Here is a 17,181-nt window from a genome sequence, read left to right on the forward strand (position 1 = left end):
TTCGCTGACGAAAAGAATAGATGCTTCGTTCGTTGACTATCGTCCATGCCGGTTTCGGACGAAAGTAAGAGTATCCGACAACGCCTTGAAAATGTGAGAACCACGTGCTCGCACACAGAAGATGTCGGCCACACGTCTTCACGTCTACTCATCCTTCACGAGCACTTCTAAATCCCCGTCCTCCAGCCCAATAAACCATTTCCCCGTCTCCTCATCCACCCCCCAACATCTATCCATCTTCCCTTCCCCTTCTTCGCCCATGTTCTTGTCTGCGATCCCAGTCCCTGCTGCCATCCACAATGTTTTGGGCCATATTCCTCCCCATACAGTCTCCCCCGATGTATCCAACACCCCAAAAATGCGTAAGCTGGGTATATATCTGGATAAAAGACGAGTGACATGCAAGATATGCTGTTGTTTATTGCCAGAGGGTATTTGATAACTTCCAATTTGGAGGGTTTGGAGATGAGGGAGGTGAGCAAGAGGTAAGAGGTCTCCAACCTATCGAAGAAAATGCTCGCATAAGCAAAACAAAATCAAAGTACTGTACATTGAAGATCGCCGACGTACCAGGAAATCGGGAGCACCCACTTGATCCAATACCAATGGAGAAGTCAATGGCCTATCAATGAACAATTCTTTGATGTTGCTATAAACCTTCACCAGATCTTGCAAGAATAAATCTCCCCAACCAAGGATCGGTCCGCAAAGCATCAAACTCAACTTTGGTGGCTTACTCTCCGCCCATTTATCCCGCTGTGCCATCTGTTCAAGGACAGCCAGTATATCTGGACTGGCTGTATAGTCCATATCTGCATCAAGGACGAGAAAGTCGAGGTTGGGTGTATGTCGTATGAGGTGGTGGATGGATACGAATGTAGATGAACGAGCGAATTCACGGAATGAACTGGGCGGGGGTGCTCGGAGTCTCCAGCTGAATGATCTGAGACGTTGGGCGAATGGTTTGTGGATGTGTTTTGTAGGAGCATGGTGGAGGTGAGAAGTTGGTGAGTCGAGGGAAGTTGGCGTTGGGGGGGAGATGTAAGATGGCGGGGTTGGGATCAGTTTGGAGAAGAGCAGGACAAGCGTGGGTTCGTCGGATACATCCGCAAAGAAGCATAAATGCTCGAGCTGTGGAAGAGAATTGATAAGGGTCTCTAAGAACGTCGATTCAGACCAGCATGACCTAGGCCGAACGGTCCCGACCATTTTGTTTTGTTTGATGAATTGGTCAGAAGTATTGTCGAATATTGAAAGGTCGATAATGATGCTCCTAGATCGAGTTAGCACAGGGTAGCGCTCTAGTTGGACTTACCTGACATATATACCCCAAGTATCTCTGTGTTCGATCAATTCGACACCCTTATCCTGATCATGGACCCGTACGCAAGTAAATAAAATGCCCTTGACCTCTCGGCGGATCTTTCGGCAAGTCATACCAAGCGCTATCAAGGCATTAAGACTGTTCTGTCGATCCCGATCCATATCTACAGTAGAGAATATGCCCCAGGCTAGCGTGGAAGAGTAAGCTTGGCATCTAATGCGTACGACTCACTGAGGCGGTCTTTTTGAGTTATTTTGAGAGGATCGTAGATGGTTCTGGCGACCATACGAATGATTTCGCATGGAAGGTCAGCTAACGACATGGCACCAGGCATGACAGTAGCCTTTGAGTGGTATCACTACTGTGAACGAGATGAGTTTGTTGTTTCTGTGTCGAATATATCTTGAAATAGACCCGTTTAATCACGTAGCCGACAGAAGAAAAAACCACGACGTGGAAAGTGGAGGAGGATTTCCCGCCGAAGTGGAGGCGATGCCGGAATTCGGAGGGAGGCACATCTCATCGACTTGTCAGGTTTATAGCATGAATTCTAACTCCATTGCAACACATAATGACTGCTGACTCGCGCGCAGATGTTGAATCTGCCAGAATCTCATTACGGGTTGGTCGCACTGATGCATTAATTATACCCCAAGATTTCATACCGGCGAGAGACAGTTATCATGTTCTCCGGCTGTACTGTAATAGTCTGCGGTCAAGAAGCAAGTTCGATCCGGTTGTCGGCATTTGGCATAAATAATAAAACTAGATCGGCTGGATCTCCGTACGGACATCGCCGCAGAATGGTGATTTTTGGGGGCCTTCATCCACGCTACCACCTTGCGACTTGCGCGTCATCGCCTCCCCTCCTTTCCGCGGCCGTACATGCTGTCAAGCATCCTTTCGGCGTTCGTCGAGAATTCCAGCTGATGATTAGATTATCGTCCATCAACTGCATTAACAACATCCTCTTATCGACATTACACATCTCGCAATGTCAGCGCGCCCCTCTCGTCGCCCTTCCTCTACTTCCATCAAATCCGCCCTTGAAGAAAACAAGCCAGAAGGTAAGCCATGTTTCGGCGGCGTTATCAATTTAAAGAAGCGAGAATGTGAGACCGCGTCGCCCCCTATATAGCCCGCCTCGTTTATTTCAGGCGAACACCATCTTTATCAACTTGTCTAATCTCACGGGGCACTTTGTCTTTCGGGTTCAATTTTTTGTGACACCGCTCATTCTATATCTCGTTCCGCTCCCCTGTTCATGCCAAGCTTCCGCTAATCCCCATGCCAGGCGCCGACGTACCGGATGAGCAAAAGGCAGGATGGGCCAGTTTCATCAAGAGTCTTGCCCGTATGACGGGCGATCTCAGCTCGATGACTGCTCCCCCTTGTAAGTAACATCTAACCTATTACGGCAATACCACTGACTCCCCGGAAAGTCATCCTCTCTCCAACTTCTCTTACTGAATTCCCCGCTTACTGGTGCGAGCACCCTACGGCATTTGCCAGTATCTCTGAGGGCAAGGATGAGTTTGAGCGTGCAGAGAGGGTGCTTAGGTGGTTCATTGGCACGCTCAAGGCTCAGTACACTGCAAGTCATCTCTTTTGGGACTAATTGATGATGTCAATTGGCTGACATCTAGTAAAGACCCGTAACGAGAAGATGGGTTCCGAAAAGAAGCCTTTGAACCCCGTCCTTGGAGAGCTTTTCTACGGTGTATGGCCTGACCAGGATGGAAGGGGAGAGACCAAGTTGGTCGTAGAGCAAGTGTCCCACCACCCTCCTATCGTGAGTGATTTGTTGTACCATCAGCTCGAAGCTGACGACGCGTAGACTGCTTAGTGCGTTGTGCGAATTATAACGCCGGGCCGGACTAACGTTCACGTAGCTACATCGAAAACGCCAAAGCTGGGGTCAAGCTCCAAGGTCATTCTGGTCAAAAGACTTCCTTCACTGGTACAGCCATCAACGGTAAGTTATCTCTCATCCCTTCACCACAACTTTGTTGATCCGCGTCTAGTCAAGCAATCCGGTCATGCCATCCTTACCGTCAAGCCAAAGAACGGTCATGCCGAGGAAAAGTATTTGATCACTCTCCGTACGTCTTTTTCTCCATCTTTTGTGCTTCATTCACTAATAATACTCTACATAGCCAAGCTTCGGATTGAGGGCATCATCTGGGGTAGCCCGTACATCGAGCTGACCGAAACCAACGCTATCCAATCCAGCACTGGTTACACCACTCAGATTGACTACAAGGGCAAAGGCTACTTCTCCGGTAAAGCCCATTCGTTCAAAGCGACAATCACCAAGTCTGGTAAAACTCTGCAATCTTACGAGGGCCAGTGGACAGGTAACTCATATGTCGGGAAGAAGAGTGGGCCTTTGTTCTTGGATACGAACGAGGCGAAGGAGGAGGTCACCGTTAAGCCCATAGAAGAGCAGGGCGAGTGGGAGAGTAGAAAGCTTTGGGACAAGGTCGCAAAAGGGATCAGGGGTCAGAACTACGATGAGGCTGGTAGAGAAAAATCTAGAATAGAGGTAAGCTCTCTCCCGCCAATGGTTTTTTATCATGTCACCATTATTAACGCCAGGATAAAATAAAAGAACGAGCAGCGACAGCGACGTAGAGATGAAGCTGCCGCCGGTATAACATGGCAGCACGTCCATTTTACCCATGTCGACTCTGATGAAGAATACCGATCCCTTGCCGAGTTGCTCCACGACAAGCTCACGCCTGTGCATGAAGATGCCTACGTTTTCAAAGCGAACATCTAAGGGCGACTCGGGGTGCCATGTTAAGAAAGGGGATCCTTTATTCCGTTGAAAGGACGTTGTCATACAGGCCTCGCGTGTGATTCATTCTTACCTCGGAAGATAAAGTAATTTGGATGTATTGTTTGAAGTAATGGAAAACCTTTTCTGCATGACAAAATACCTCATTATAAAGCTCTTACACAATGTTCAAACTTCTTCCAATTTCTTTTTCCCTGACATTTGATGATACAGAAAAGTATCCTTTTTTACATATGTACAAAAGCCCTTTTCACGCTCAAATTTGGCATCTAATCGGAGAGCTCAAGCCGGATAGCGTCATACCTGTAGCGACATATAAGCATCCCCATGCAAACTAGAGGGTTGTAAAGAGACTCACAAAACAGAAATCGAGTAATTCCTGAAGTTCACATCCCCACCGCTAGCATTGTAAGGCAGAGCAAACTCGAACACGTTGTTGGTATCGTTCTTCAGCCATTCTCCAGGGAACGTGAACCTGCCGCAAGTTTCAACGTCTGACTTGAAAAAATCGTTACGAAAAAATATGCGGGACTTACACGTTCCTCAAATTGTAACAAGCAATGCCACTCCTATCTGAGCAAGATGAAGACTGATTGTAAAGGATGGTCCAAGTGAGAGGGTTACCGTTCACGTTGACAGTGTAATCGACATTGGAATAGTTGGAAGTCGGCTCGGGTAAGTCAAGATTACCGGAAGCAGTTCGTGCGCCAGCCTAAAGGAAGAAAATACACAGAAATTAGCGAGGGTCAGTATAAGATGAAAAAAGCTGTAAAGAACATACGAGTTGGACAGTAAGAGCACTGCAGCCAAAAGCGGTCAAGTGTCAGTACAGTATCGGACACTTGCAAGAAGTTGCAACCAAACTTACGCAGTCTTCCCACTGACATCCAGCCCACCTTCGGGTACCCAGTTGACAGTCCAGGCATTGACGTTATCCAATACATACTCCGGTCGGGTAAACGAGCCTCCATATCGGCTGTAATGCACGTAGTTCTGTATTAAATCGTCAGCAATGCAAAGGTGCGTCATTAGAGCAGCATTTACCCAGTCCTTCGAAGGGTCACTGGTGCCGATCGTGTAGTTCACACCGTCAGGGAAATCGGTGGGGAAGTCCCATGCACCCCAATATTCTCGATATTCTTCTTGGTGAAGGGTATGGTCGGGATCTTTGGCGAAGCCGTGAAGGAACTCGCCGGCGGTCTATGGAATTGAACTCAGTGATCCGTTGTACAGGTATGTATGGGATCACCTCGTCAAAACGCACCTTATCTGGGACCCCAAGCCTCCAAAGTTCGATACCTTGAATAGGATGCTGTTAGCAACGTTCATCAAGTCAAAATTAAAGGGATATACTACTCACCGTGACATTCGGCTTCCCAATTGATTCGGAACTCAGCACCATCTCCGTCACCGGCGCTGACCACAACTTCATCTTGCTCAAACTGGCCAAAGATGCCTACGCGTATATATAAGTACAACTGTTTTGCTTTAGAAAGGATAAAATTACCTTCAGCGTAAAGGGTAACTCTATAAGTGCCTGCTTGAACACGAGGGATGGTGACCCTGCCATCGGATGATACATTGGTCCAGTACTGCTTGGCAGCTATACACCTCAATGTCAGATAGATGCCCTAGTTTCATTGCTCGAGCAACGACTCACTGTAATCCACATTATCCTGAGGATCAACTCCGCTCTGCGCTAGGATAATTTTGGGGTTGGATGCACCCTCCGGTAAGCTAATTTGAGCTTTGAAGTCGCCTCGACCAGACGAATTGACGTAACCTGGAATGAGGTCGGCGACATCGTCGTAAAAGTCGGCAGCGAAAGAAGTATTGCTAAAGCAACATCAGTATAAGCATACACTTCCAAGATGCCGATCCAATCACTCACGCGTAACTCTTTGCATCGTCATAAAGATTATGAAGGTCACCGTCCTTATTCAAATAGATGAATGTCGGACCAAAGATCCTATCAAAGCCAGAGGTAATATTCATAGTTGAGGCACCACGGTGATTTGAGGCATAATCTACACCAACGCGTCATCAGCATCCACAAAACTGGGTAATCTCAGAATAACGTACAATTGTAGATGTTGGTATCAACCACTAGATCGGAGCGCAACGGTCCACCCGTGTATCCTTCGAGATTGTTGAACACAGTCCAGAAGCCGAGGGTTGAACCATTTGAGGCTGTTCCGTCGGCATAGAAACCGTGGGCAAAGTGATCACCTTAATAGCCTTATCAACATAGAGCCATTTTCGCAGATTGGGGAACTTACCATAGAGATCTGCCCATTCATACTTGGTAAAATAGTCAGAACTAACTTCAAGTAAGTGCGAGCTGCGCTGAATTTTGAAAACAAAGGATTCACGATTCGGTTCTATAGGGGTTCCCTTCAGTGATGTTGTAGTACCATGTAGCATCTTGAACAGTACTGCAAATCACATCAATATGAATGCACGGGTAATGCAACACAGGTAACTCACGTCTGGTTACCCGTAGCTTCATCAGAGGGGAGATGACCGTATTGGACGTCGTTCGTCACAAGATGGGTCCAGATGTCGCTATTAGGGGAGATCTGTTTTACTAAATTAGGCAAGCGTGCACACGCAAGTCATAGAGCCGGCGGTTGTACTCACCACTTGGCGGAACTCTTGCAAATTACCTAAATCAATACCCTCAGTCCCATTGTCGAACTGGAGTCTAGTAAAGGTGTGGTAGCCAGGTTCGCCATCACGTAAGAACCACCATTGCTGGAAGAATTGACCTGTACCCTCATACTTGATAGGCATCAGTTGATATTTCAGGTATAAGCTACATGATTAGACGAACCGTTTCGCTCATGATCAAGCCAATCCAAGGGTTATTGTTTCTGTCATTCCCTTGATGGACTTCGAAACTGGCCATCTGAGATTGGCCGACATAATCTACGATAACACATGAGTATTCAATGGAATATTTAGCTGGTGGATGAACACCGACAATGACGAGATGATTGTGGGTTTGGGTTGTCCGGTGTCCATACTGAAGTATTTACGGCAGGAATGCAATAGCAGTCAAAATAGCTACCAGAATGACATGTGAGATCCGCCCTCTCACAATCGACTGAAAGAAGATGTCACTCACCCCATACCAATACGGCCAGACACAGGACCCAAGACATCTACATTGTCAAACTCAAGACCTGTCATAGCGCCCAACGTCTTATTTACCCTTTATCATAGGTAAGCAATCCATCTTATCTTTCCCGCACAGTTTTACCTACCCCAGAGTCAATCTATCAGAAGATAGAGTGATGGCTGGAACAAAATAAATCGGTCAGCCAGGGCTCAGTCGCCCTAAATTGATCAGATGTTGACTTACTGTCATTCGTCTCAGAGTAGGTAATCTTCCCCGCAACACCTGTCACGGCCAGAAGAGCTGTAGTTACCAGATCAAGTCGCTTTAACATATCGTCAAAATGCTTCTTGTAGTAGTAGGTCAAGAAAGGTGGTTTCTCTGCAGATTATTCTTCCTTTATATACATATCAAATAAATGAAAGCATCGTCCGCGATTGCATCGGCTTATTTAAGTCAGGCGGGCCGGCGGTTGACCAGTTTCTTTCCATCGCGAGATAGATACAGTCGCCCTCCAAAGTTGTAGAGTATTATGGCTTCAATGGACAGGCTTGGTGGAGGTTTACGGCTGAAAGATTCGACGAAGAAGATGTAGAATTTGACGATGACGGAAATTGATCGTACATTAGTTCATGTTCAGGCACGATCCATCCTTGGCACGCCAGTCGCCTCCGCCCATCGGATTTGTCCTTGCGCATCTTTCTTCCTCCTTCTCTTCTCAACCGAAACAAAAAGAGATGTTGCCGGGAGCTCAGAATTTGAACTCACTGGTGGGTAGTAGAGGTCACGAGGCGCCATGACAAAAAATAGATTTATGTGGACAATTGCCCCCCAATTACATCGGTAGAAAAATGGTCCTAGCGTGGTTAGAGAAAAAAGCGGACCGGAGATCATGGGCGGTCCGTCGCAACAGTAACAGCTGGAAAGGTCAATTGACAGGTGACAATAAAACGATGGAATCAATGGAGTACTCCTGAATGAATTAACAGAAAACGGAAAATAAGGACAAGAAGATAATGAATAACGATATTGTCGTAATATCAATGATGATCGACAACAACAGCGCAAGGAGCGATAAATAATACGTGATCTGCAAGGGAGGAGCACATTTCTTCTCCCTTTATTATTACACAACGTAATAAAGAACCGCTCATTGCTGAAGGACATTTCAAAACTAGATCGTTTATTCCTAGCGGTTAATCCCTGAGTAAACAGAAAAAATACACTTGTTTCCGAGAAGATGTATAGCTAGTAAAACGAATGTAATTATTTGAACAATATAAACTTCACATTTTCAATGTAGAAGTAACACCATTTGCGCTTGCATGGAAGCCTCTATAGTTTAGTTGGCTATAACACCCCACTAGTAATTACCAGATCTTTTTCGCGGACTAATGGGGAGGTCTGTCGTTCGAATCGGCATGGAGGCATTCAACTTTTACTTTTTTATTACTTTGAAATTAGTAACCTGCTGCCACGGTATTTGCCCCACGCAGAAGAAGTCCCCAGCCGGGGTTTGGTAGGATTTGCCAGCTAATCGTGGTTAGCCAAAGCGTTCAAAGAGAACAGCTTCATATACGTAGATATCAAAATCCATATTATTACGGTCTGCTGACACTCGACATTGCAGTAGTAGTAACTTGATGATCTGGCAACTGTTCGCCCCGCCACCACCACCTTTCCTTCGCGCAGAGAATCGTAAATGCGCATACATAATTCCGACGGAAATTGGAGCATAGGTACAGTGAAAATAATGAAATGTGATCGAAATTCTGGGCTTCGAAACTGAAAAGCGAAGTAGTGAATAATTATGCAAAAGGCGATGGCAATGGGAAGATGGAGAACCAGAAGGCAGGAGCACAAAAAGGTCCGAGCTATATAGTACGACAAACATGTTATATTACGATCCTCGTCTTTCTCTCCCTTCTACACACATGGATTCAACCAATGGATTCCACCATGGGTCATTGCCAACTTTCCCATTCTAGACATGTAACAGCATCAATCATAAGCCTCCTCAGCACTTCTCCTTGCCAACCGCTTAACCTTCTTCTTGTATGAGGGATAATCTTCCCTAACCTCCTTGGCCGCATCGACGTTGGCGGGGGAAGAGAGGTCTGGGACGTCTTGAGAGAGAAGGGAGATGACGGAAATCAACTGTTAAAATGCGCCAACAGATGTGAGGAAGATGGAAGCAAGAGAAGAGATTAGCTAACGAGCATGACAATCTGCCGCAAATAGTAGCGAAGGACGTACGACAGATTCAACCGTGTGGACGGGTAACCATCTTTCTCCTGCATCTTCGAACCCCCATTCATCTTCACCTGGCTGGTGCTGTGATGAGAAGCAAGATAAGAAGGAAAGTACGTCAGCAAAAATTGAAGGTGGGATGTGGGTGGCAAATGCGATGAATAAGCATAATTTTCCAGGACTTACCAAGATAGAAACACAGACTTCTCCCTTCTTATCGCCCTTGTTGTATACTGGAGTGGTACAATCAAATTTAGCGCAATCCATGAGAAAGAGACCGAGGGCGGAAAGGATGATAGGACCGAACAGGAAAACGGAATGAAAGTGGATAAGACGCACTATTAGGATGCCACATTTCAGAATCGAAGATCATCTTTGGGGGTAATAAAGGGTACTCCTGCCATCACAGTCAGCTTGCCACCCTATCTCGTCAACTGTATAGTAGCATGAAAGAGACATACAGGAGGGAAAATGAGTCGAGCTTTGAGAATGGCGCCTTCCCATAAAGTATCCACAGGACTGGAAATAAGTCAGCAGACGCATTACCGAGTATGTTAACTGGAAGTTATGTACCCCATAATGACGATATCCCACTCCAGCATGTTATCATCGTCCACAAGACCAGCAGAGAATCCGTCCACGGGATGCTTCTGGAGCTCTACAAACTTGTCAGCAAATCGTCCCCGCATTTGTCCCTTGTTGCCGTTTAAGTATCGCGACTTTACGGCCAGCAGTACGGCAGAATCCAAAGTAACCCACCCATAAGCTGCTTGCGGAGTATCAGTGACGAATTTGCCGTACTGGAGTTACCATTTGAAGAAATGGCGGGCTTTGCAGAGTTGGGGCGGGACGGAGGATAAGGGGAGGAGGATGAGCTAGCGTTGGTGCGGGGAGTAGGAGGCATCATTGACCGAGCCTGTTTGAAAACGCAGAAATGGATACGAAGAAGAAAAAGATGGAAAGAGGAAACGAGATGGTGACGGTAATGGGACGAGCGCTTAAGCCATCCCCTGAAGGTTGATGTGACCGTAACTATTAATTAATTATTCTAATTAACAGGTGGAGGTCGTGACAGCAGTAGAAGCGCGAAGAAGAGAAGATGAAGATGAACCACCGCTTCTTCTTCTCCGTCCGTGTGGGCTGTTTTGATTCAGATCGCCGACGTATGTAATATGGGGATGTACAGTACTTATACTCGGAAGAAAAAGATTATCAGAAAGCACCATGCCATACGCTTCACTTAGATTATTCCAGAAAGTCGATAGGTCGGAAGGAAACAACCCGTCATCCACTGAGATCAGGACATGCCACAATTTCGACCCGGGTTTTCCGTAATTTGTACTTTCGTTGATTACCGTAATTTCATTCAAACCTTCGTCATATCTCAATCATATCTATTTCAATTCTGCATAGCTCATCGAGAGGCCCTGCTACCGATAATATTAATCCAGCACGTATTGAGGAAATCAGGGCAGGTTGCTCGGATCGCCCAGTCAGCAGTCGCTCATCCAGCGGTCAATGGTCTATTATATATTAGTTGTTGACAAAGAAGCTTGATCATTCAAGGTATGTATGCTGTTCGCCGAATAAAAGCCCCGGTCCTGTCTATGAATGATGGTGTGCATCATCTCAGCGCATACATGGTAAATATAAATTACCTAATCCCAGTCTTGAAATGTCCGCTGCACTACACTGGATGGACTCTGAACTAAAAAGCTAGACAAAAAACGAACTCCCCAATCCTCTCTTCTCTCCTTAACTGGCACTCTTTCTTCATCATGTGATATGCGGTTCCAGCTACTATTATAATTCATCAATTAAGTCACATAAATGTAACCTTGCCAAAGTTAATACGCACCTGGACGAAAGACATCTGACAAACTTATCCACCTCTCCCACGTCCTCGAAACCCTCTACCTCTCCATACACCCCTCGGCGCAAACCCACGGAAACCCCTTCCTCTTGACAATCCCAGACCAGCGCCTACACCACCAAGCCCACCAGCTGTTGGCGTATTCGCAGCCGTCTCCACCCCTGCTCCTGGTGCTCCCGAACCACTAAACGCCCTTGGCCCGGTAGGAGGTACTTTAGGTCCCGTTGGCGGCGCTCTCGGCAAACCGAGACCTAATCCTGTCGTCTTCGCTAACCCGCTGGGAGTTCCAGGAAGTGTAGAAGATGTATGTGGTGGAAGGTCTCGTGCAGCGAGGGGTGGTGGGATACTGGTACTGGTACTGGTACTTGTGCTTGGCCGTTCGGGAAGGTCGCGGTGGTTATGACTGAGAGGGCGGCGATCACGATCGCGATCTCTATCCCAGTCCCTGTCTCTTTCTCTATCTCTGTCTCTGAAATCTCCTCTTATCGGCGACCTCTCTCTTTCTCGCCTCCCATACAATCCCGTAAAACCTCTGTGAGGCGAGTGCGGTTCTTCTACGCCTCCCGCAGAGGTCATAGATGAGGAAGAGACTTGTCGAGGGATATAGGAAGAGGACACTCTGGCGGCAGCACTAACAGCATTGTTTGGAGTAGCAGGAGGGGGAATAGACGGGGTCGAAGGCAAAGGATGAACAAAATGGTCTTTCGAGGCCGAGGTAGGCATAGGCAGAGATATGGTCGCTGATGACGGAGTAGACTGCACTTGAGGTTGTGATTGTCGAGGGACGTAGCTCGTACTCGTACTGGACTGCATGACGGGTCTTGTTGCCCCGATGCTGGCCTCATGATTCACATTTTGTCCGCGAGATGTGGCAGACGTGATAGCGCTGGCAAGCGAAAGGGCTGTAGCGATCGCGGACGATGACAAGGGATCATTGTCGTCCGAATTTTTGGTTGCTGACACGGGAGCAGGGGTCGGCTCAACAGCCGATAAAGGACCGGAAGCGTTGACAAGATCTAACCCAGAATTACCTTCGGGACCTAAACCCAAGGCTGACCCAGAAGCAGAGCCGCGGGACGAGGGCAAATGCTCAAACAGGTTCAGTCCTGATGTTGAAGCGGAAGTCGCAACAGTAGCTGAAGTGTTGGTAGGCACAAAAGAATTGGGAGGATTGCTCTCCTCCCTATTCTCATGCTCAACATGTTCTGATTTAGGAGCCTCCGCTGACGTAGAAGGCGGTTTAGGAGGAAGATAGCCGCCGAGCCCTGGAATGCCTGCACCTACTGCAGTCGATCCTGCAGCACCACCATTCCCGCTTGCCCCCGTATTTGCCGCCGGGGACGGCGTCTGACTCTCCTTCCTAAACTTGTGCGTCTTCAAATACTCTGATAACGATACCTTCTTCGGCGGTTCTGGGGGTGGAGGAGTAGGCTCCTTCGGTACTGGTTCGGGGACGGGGGCAGGAGGAGTGGGTTCTTTGACAGACAAAAAAGTCAATAGCGGGGGTGGTGTCAGTGGAAGAGGTGGTTTAGGCGGTGGAGTAGCCTCTTTGGGCGCAGGACCATCTGAATTAACAGCAACAACAGATGGTAAACTCGGCTTCTGCTCGCTTTTCTTTTCCTTCTCCTTTTCCTTCAACTTCTTCTTCACTCTCACTTCATCTTCTTCCGTCTCAGAACTGGACACAATCCGCTTCGCTCGCTTCTTACTACCCTTCAACCCTGCTCCAATGCCTACCGGAACAGGCTTTTTGCCCAACTTTTCTCGATCTTTGATGGAAGATGAAGATGAATCTGGCCGTTGACGTGATGATTGAGCTTGCGATAAATCACCCCTTTTCGCTTTTGCCTTGACCTGATGGCCATTGTTGGGACTAGAAAACGGTTTTCCGGATTTCGATTGAACCTTGTTTTTCTCCCTGTCTTTGACCAACGGCTTAACCCTGTCTTTGGATTTGGGTCCTGGGACCTGGGATTGGAGTTTCGGCTGATTGGGTTTAGACTTCGATGGAGGTAGCGGAGGAGATGAGGGAACGACCTTCTTCTTCATTTTGCTGGCGTTAATCACCACACGCTCATCTTCGTCATCACCCTCATCCTCACTTTCTCGGCTGACGTTCTGTGTATCAGACAATGACGAATCGTCAGAACCGTCGGTTGAGCCTAACGAGGAAAGAGACGGAGACCGCCCGCTTCTCGGCAGCGTGACTGTCGTCGCATCACTCAAAGCACCTTCATCCTCTTCTAGTCCATCTTCCCTCTGATGCACGTCCATACCCTCTTCTACGTCTGCAGAATCATCTTCTGAGCCATCATCTTCTCTGCCCTCCTCTGTATGCGGTCGCTTCTCACTCTCTGGTTCAGACACCTCTGTAATTGGCTCCGAATGCGGTACAGTCGTGCCAAAAGAGGAACGGCGAGGAGGTGGGGAGAGGGATGAGGAAGGTGGTAGATGTGGTGGTGTAGGCGGTCGATCTCCAACTGTTGGATGCGCTTGGGGCTTTGATGCGGAGAGCTGACGTCGATTTAGCGGAGGGGTAGGTGGTGAAGGGGACGGTGATGGCGCAGGTTCTACAAACCAGTCAGACACGAAAATTTGTAGTCATCGAAATGGATATACCTGTTAATTGATCAACGTCCATCTTTCCCTTTTCATGCTCTTCCTCTTCTCCAATCTCCTCTTGCTCCTGCGTCGCCTGCGAGTCTATACTAACTCTGCGCTCTTCCTCCGCCGGCTTCTTCTTCTTTTCCTTCCCACTCGCAACACTATTCCGTCTCAACTCCATATCCATATCCACCGAGGACAACAACGGTAACGCACCCGTTCCCATCCACTGCTTCACACTTTCCACTTCCAACTCCCTATTTCTCCATCCTCTGACACTGCCCACCAACGGACCCAAATATGCCATATCCCGTTCCTTCTCTCTATCTTCCCTTTCCCCATCTTGATCGAGTTCGGGCTCTCCTTCTCCTTCGGCCTCTGTCTCCGTAACGACTCGAGGGGGTTGGGGTTTCAAATTCGACCTTCCAGTGGTGACTCGCCAAAACTCCATCATTTGCTCCAGCGCACAGCTTCCCGGGCCTTTATTTTCCGCCTTCCCACCAGCCCCACCGGATGCACACCCACATCCAGCAAACACCCCCCACAAACATCCCAACAACCTTTCATATCTCCACCCTAATTCTTCCGCTTGTCCTCTTGATAAATTCTTTTGCCAGTTGGGGTAAGTCACAGCACCAGTTGAAGGAGAGGATGTCGGATGAATAAGAGGAAGGGAGTGGACAAGGTGCTGGTCGTCCCATTCCCAACCAAGGATAATTTCTCCTCGGGGTGGGATAGGTCGGGAAGTGAAGAGGCCGAAAGCAATTTTTGGTGAGCCCTCGGATGATGACGATGAGGAGGATGAAGAAGAGGAAGGCGTTCTCCAGACAATGGGGCGGATGACGGCATTTGGATGACATCCGTTTCTCACAAATCTCAACGGTGACCCATAATTTCTCGCATCAATCATTAAATTTATCGGCGGGCCTAGAGCATGCACATGCGGTTTCGGCACGCCGAGCAACGTATATTGATTGATTGGATCCTGTCTGTATGTCGCGGGGTCGACCAATTCGCCAAGGTATTCACCAAGGAAAGTACCTGTTTCGAAGGATTCGGAGGTGAAGACGCCATAGACGGTAGGACGGGTGTAGATGGCTCGCATTGTGAGATGATCGCGGTAGGTAGGGGGTAAGAATGAGGTGGTGAAGCCTGATGAGGAAGATGGAGAGGGTACAGGTTTTATGATGAGAGATGGAGTGAGGGAGGAAAGAGAAGGAGCAGTGAGGAATACTGGGGGAAGTGGAGGCGCCAGGGGAGAATAATTTGGTGGTGGGAAAATGGCATCAGGAGACAGACGAAGTAGACCTGTTTCTGTAGGTGAGGGGAGATGCGAAGCTGCCGTATTATCTTCTCTCTCCTTTTCCTGCTCTGGCAATGATTCGATCCACTCCTCGTACAACTGTCTCAAGACCCGTCTCACGGGCAAGCCTCGTGGAATATTTTGCTCAATCGGTGTATATTCCATAGCCCAGGGGTCGATCTTGAAGTAGTCGTCTCCGATAGCGGGTGAAGAAGCCTCCATTGGCGCCTTGGTTCGAGATTTGTTGGATTGTTGACGCCCTCTTCGAGGCTTGGCTGGAGGGCCCATTTCGCCACCGCCCTCTTCTGGCACAGAATTGGATTGCTCTTTTCGCCTTTTACCGCCCTTGCTTCTAGGCTTCTCTCCCGGACCTGGTATTCTCGCACCGGCTTCTCTCGCTAACCGCTGCTGCTCAATCATCCTCAACTGTATACGCCTAGCACCTTCCTTGTCCACGGGTCTCGGGTCACACAACTCGCACAAGTACTGATCAGGTGCTGAGTCAACGTCGTTGAAGCCAAAACACATGCCGTGCTCCCATGCACCACACCCTTCACATTGAATCGTGAACCCGTCGTCTTCTGTAAACCCACATATACAGCGAATAATAGTGTTATCTTCACCAAGGTAATGCGTGGGATGTTTTTTGCGCTTGCGTTTCGGTTCAGGTTCAGGTTCGGGTTCATGTGCTGATAATGGTTCGGGGTCTGCTGTGTCTGGCACAAGTTCTTGCTCTGGCGACAGCCCTTGCACAGCCTCTAGCAACGTCTCTGCACCTTCCTGGGCCACCATCTCGCTCCGCGTTGACGAATCGACGGCATGGGAGATATTGAGTAACAGCTCTACAGCGTCTGTGCCCTCTGGAGCTGCTGCGCCCACGTCCATCTCCATTTCCACCGAGGTGCTCGTGGTCTCCACCGCCGCTGTCCCACTCTCTGCCGCTGGCGCCTCCACCACGATGTTTCGCGATGGTGGCGTGGGTGGGTTGATGGTGTCCATTTTGGGGGACAAAGGATCTACAAGCGGGTCAGGGTGGTCGACAGGCTGGAGAGGGAAAGCGTACTTAATAAGGCATCAAGCTGAGTGCGAGTCAGCACAAGCCAGGGAGGAAGAACAAAGGTGATTCACCTCTGGCGGCCACTGTCACGTCTATACTGGGCGATGCAGACGGGGGCGCTGTGTTATTTTTGACGGGAAAAGGAAGAAGCGTGCGTGTAAAGGGGGAGACTCGAAAAACACGAAACTCCCACATCCCAATTTTCTGTTGCCACAGGGACCAGAATTACTAGGAACGGTAATATTCTCAGAAAACTCCCAGATTTGCATTCTCTTTATTCCAGAGACCTGCGTAATATTTGATGCTTCATCTCGTGTCCAGAAGACAGAGTTTATGTTGGTATGTGCTTCCTCCTATGTGAAGACGCCCGTATGGTTGGTTGCTTACTGTGCTTAGAATGGCGAAAATGCAATAAATATGGCGAAAACAAGAATCAGTTTCCCTTGGATATCGTGTTCCCTTCGCGTTGCTCATCAGTACATCTACGATCCTGCAAATGGTTCGCTTTTTAGCATCCTTATAGCAGGAAATCTGAATCTACTTGGCGGGAACTGGGGTATGTTGGATCGGAGCATAAGCATTCAAAGTGAAAGAAGATGAAGAAGTCGCGCACGATTCACCTGCGCTTTGACCGAGGGCTCATCACATACTCGCAACACTCTGCGAGGTGCGAGAGCGCAGGCGTAGATGAAAGCATGTTGAGAGACTTCCCGTATATAGCATTCGCTCTGATTGCAGCTTGCAGAGCGGGAGTGGAATTTCACAAATGCGCCCTTGCTCCACTTTCCCGTCTCCTCCGCCCACTTACTCGTCCGAGCAGAGAGACTCGCGAGCAATTCGGCTTTGGCGATA

The 17,181-nt window shown here is 48.3% G+C and overlaps 5 protein-coding genes and 1 non-coding gene across 6 annotated transcripts; 2 read left to right on the plus strand and 4 right to left on the minus strand.

Annotated features, from left to right (window-relative positions):
* Positions 1–144: 144 nt before the first annotated feature.
* Positions 145–1,738, minus strand: CNF04230 (hypothetical protein; the record flags this gene model as incomplete). Its single annotated transcript, XM_024657451.1, has 4 exons — positions 1,556–1,738; positions 1,316–1,511; positions 571–1,273; positions 145–501 (listed from the first exon to the last, which is right to left on the minus strand). The coding sequence occupies exons 1-4, from the start codon at positions 1,656–1,658 to the stop codon at positions 145–147; spliced, it is 1,359 nt and encodes a 452-aa protein (XP_024513126.1). The 5' UTR covers positions 1,659–1,738.
* A 472-nt stretch (positions 1,739–2,210) lies between these two features.
* CNF04240 (oxysterol binding protein, putative) lies at positions 2,211–4,264 on the plus strand. Its single transcript, XM_571695.2, has 9 exons — positions 2,211–2,391; positions 2,619–2,717; positions 2,767–2,918; positions 2,976–3,116; positions 3,162–3,169; positions 3,217–3,299; positions 3,349–3,426; positions 3,481–3,869; positions 3,936–4,264. The coding sequence occupies exons 1-9, from the start codon at positions 2,319–2,321 to the stop codon at positions 4,104–4,106; spliced, it is 1,194 nt and encodes a 397-aa protein (XP_571695.1). The 5' UTR covers positions 2,211–2,318; the 3' UTR covers positions 4,107–4,264.
* On the minus strand, positions 4,246–7,816 carry CNF04250 (expressed protein). Its single transcript, XM_024657452.1, has 21 exons — positions 7,489–7,816; positions 7,391–7,424; positions 7,252–7,338; positions 7,108–7,190; positions 6,958–7,052; positions 6,765–6,905; positions 6,612–6,703; positions 6,497–6,559; positions 6,404–6,444; positions 6,207–6,353; positions 6,016–6,151; positions 5,785–5,960; positions 5,632–5,727; positions 5,485–5,580; positions 5,389–5,423; positions 5,169–5,324; positions 4,993–5,117; positions 4,906–4,924; positions 4,661–4,836; positions 4,483–4,599; positions 4,246–4,427 (listed from the first exon to the last, which is right to left on the minus strand). The coding sequence occupies exons 1-21, from the start codon at positions 7,574–7,576 to the stop codon at positions 4,394–4,396; spliced, it is 2,037 nt and encodes a 678-aa protein (XP_024513150.1). The 5' UTR covers positions 7,577–7,816; the 3' UTR covers positions 4,246–4,393.
* Positions 7,817–8,573: 757 nt separating this feature from the next.
* On the plus strand, positions 8,574–8,672 carry CNF04260. Its single transcript has one exon. It is a non-coding gene; the product is annotated as a tRNA-Thr (tRNA).
* A 265-nt stretch (positions 8,673–8,937) lies between these two features.
* Positions 8,938–10,428, minus strand: CNF04270 (ubiquitin conjugating enzyme, putative). Its single transcript, XM_571703.1, has 7 exons — positions 10,252–10,428; positions 10,066–10,150; positions 9,954–10,011; positions 9,832–9,889; positions 9,679–9,725; positions 9,499–9,576; positions 8,938–9,399 (listed from the first exon to the last, which is right to left on the minus strand). Exons 1-7 carry the CDS (start codon positions 10,397–10,399, stop codon positions 9,244–9,246), a joined length of 630 nt encoding a protein of 209 aa, XP_571703.1. The 5' UTR covers positions 10,400–10,428; the 3' UTR covers positions 8,938–9,243.
* A 699-nt stretch (positions 10,429–11,127) lies between these two features.
* On the minus strand, positions 11,128–16,479 carry CNF04280 (histone deacetylation-related protein, putative). Its single transcript, XM_571387.1, has 5 exons — positions 16,401–16,479; positions 16,336–16,351; positions 13,985–16,288; positions 11,351–13,935; positions 11,128–11,292 (listed from the first exon to the last, which is right to left on the minus strand). The coding sequence occupies exons 3-4, from the start codon at positions 16,269–16,271 to the stop codon at positions 11,375–11,377; spliced, it is 4,848 nt and encodes a 1,615-aa protein (XP_571387.1). The 5' UTR covers positions 16,272–16,288; positions 16,336–16,351; positions 16,401–16,479; the 3' UTR covers positions 11,128–11,292; positions 11,351–11,374.
* Positions 16,480–17,181: the final 702 nt, after the last annotated feature.

Source organism: Cryptococcus neoformans, assembly GCF_000091045.1.
Source record: "Cryptococcus neoformans var. neoformans JEC21 chromosome 6 sequence".
Lineage (NCBI taxonomy): Eukaryota > Fungi > Basidiomycota > Tremellomycetes > Tremellales > Cryptococcaceae > Cryptococcus > Cryptococcus deneoformans.

What these genes read in the sequence shown, in the direction of transcription:
- CNF04240 (XM_571695.2), top strand. Translation starts at nt 2,319, where the DNA reads ATGTCAGCGCGCCCCTCTCGTCGCCCTTCCTCTACTTCCATCAAATCC. An exon ending in CTCGATGACTGCTCCCCCTT is followed by an intron (nt 2,718 to 2,766) that starts GTAAGTAACATC and finishes CTCCCCGGAAAG; the next exon opens with TCATCCTCTCTCCAACTTCT. An exon ending in AAAGTATTTGATCACTCTCC is followed by an intron (nt 3,427 to 3,480) that starts GTACGTCTTTTT and finishes TACTCTACATAG; the next exon opens with CCAAGCTTCGGATTGAGGGC.
- CNF04280 (XM_571387.1), bottom strand. Translation starts at nt 16,271, where the DNA reads ATGGACACCATCAACCCACCCACGCCACCATCGCGAAACATCGTGGTG. An exon ending in GGACGTTGATCAATTAACAG is followed by an intron (nt 13,936 to 13,984) that starts GTATATCCATTT and finishes ACTGGTTTGTAG; the next exon opens with AACCTGCGCCATCACCGTCC.
- CNF04270 (XM_571703.1), bottom strand. Translation starts at nt 10,399, where the DNA reads ATGATGCCTCCTACTCCCCGCACCAACGCTAGCTCATCCTCCTCCCCT. An exon ending in ACTCCGCAAGCAGCTTATGG is followed by an intron (nt 10,151 to 10,251) that starts GTGGGTTACTTT and finishes ACAAGTTTGTAG; the next exon opens with AGCTCCAGAAGCATCCCGTG. An exon ending in AAGTCTGTGTTTCTATCTTG is followed by an intron (nt 9,577 to 9,678) that starts GTAAGTCCTGGA and finishes TTCTCATCACAG; the next exon opens with CACCAGCCAGGTGAAGATGA.
- CNF04250 (XM_024657452.1), bottom strand. Translation starts at nt 7,576, where the DNA reads ATGTTAAAGCGACTTGATCTGGTAACTACAGCTCTTCTGGCCGTGACA. An exon ending in TCTGGCCGTATTGGTATGGG is followed by an intron (nt 7,191 to 7,251) that starts GTGAGTGACATC and finishes TCATTCTGGTAG; the next exon opens with CTATTTTGACTGCTATTGCA. An exon ending in AACCCCTATAGAACCGAATC is followed by an intron (nt 6,445 to 6,496) that starts GTGAATCCTTTG and finishes ACTTGAAGTTAG; the next exon opens with TTCTGACTATTTTACCAAGT.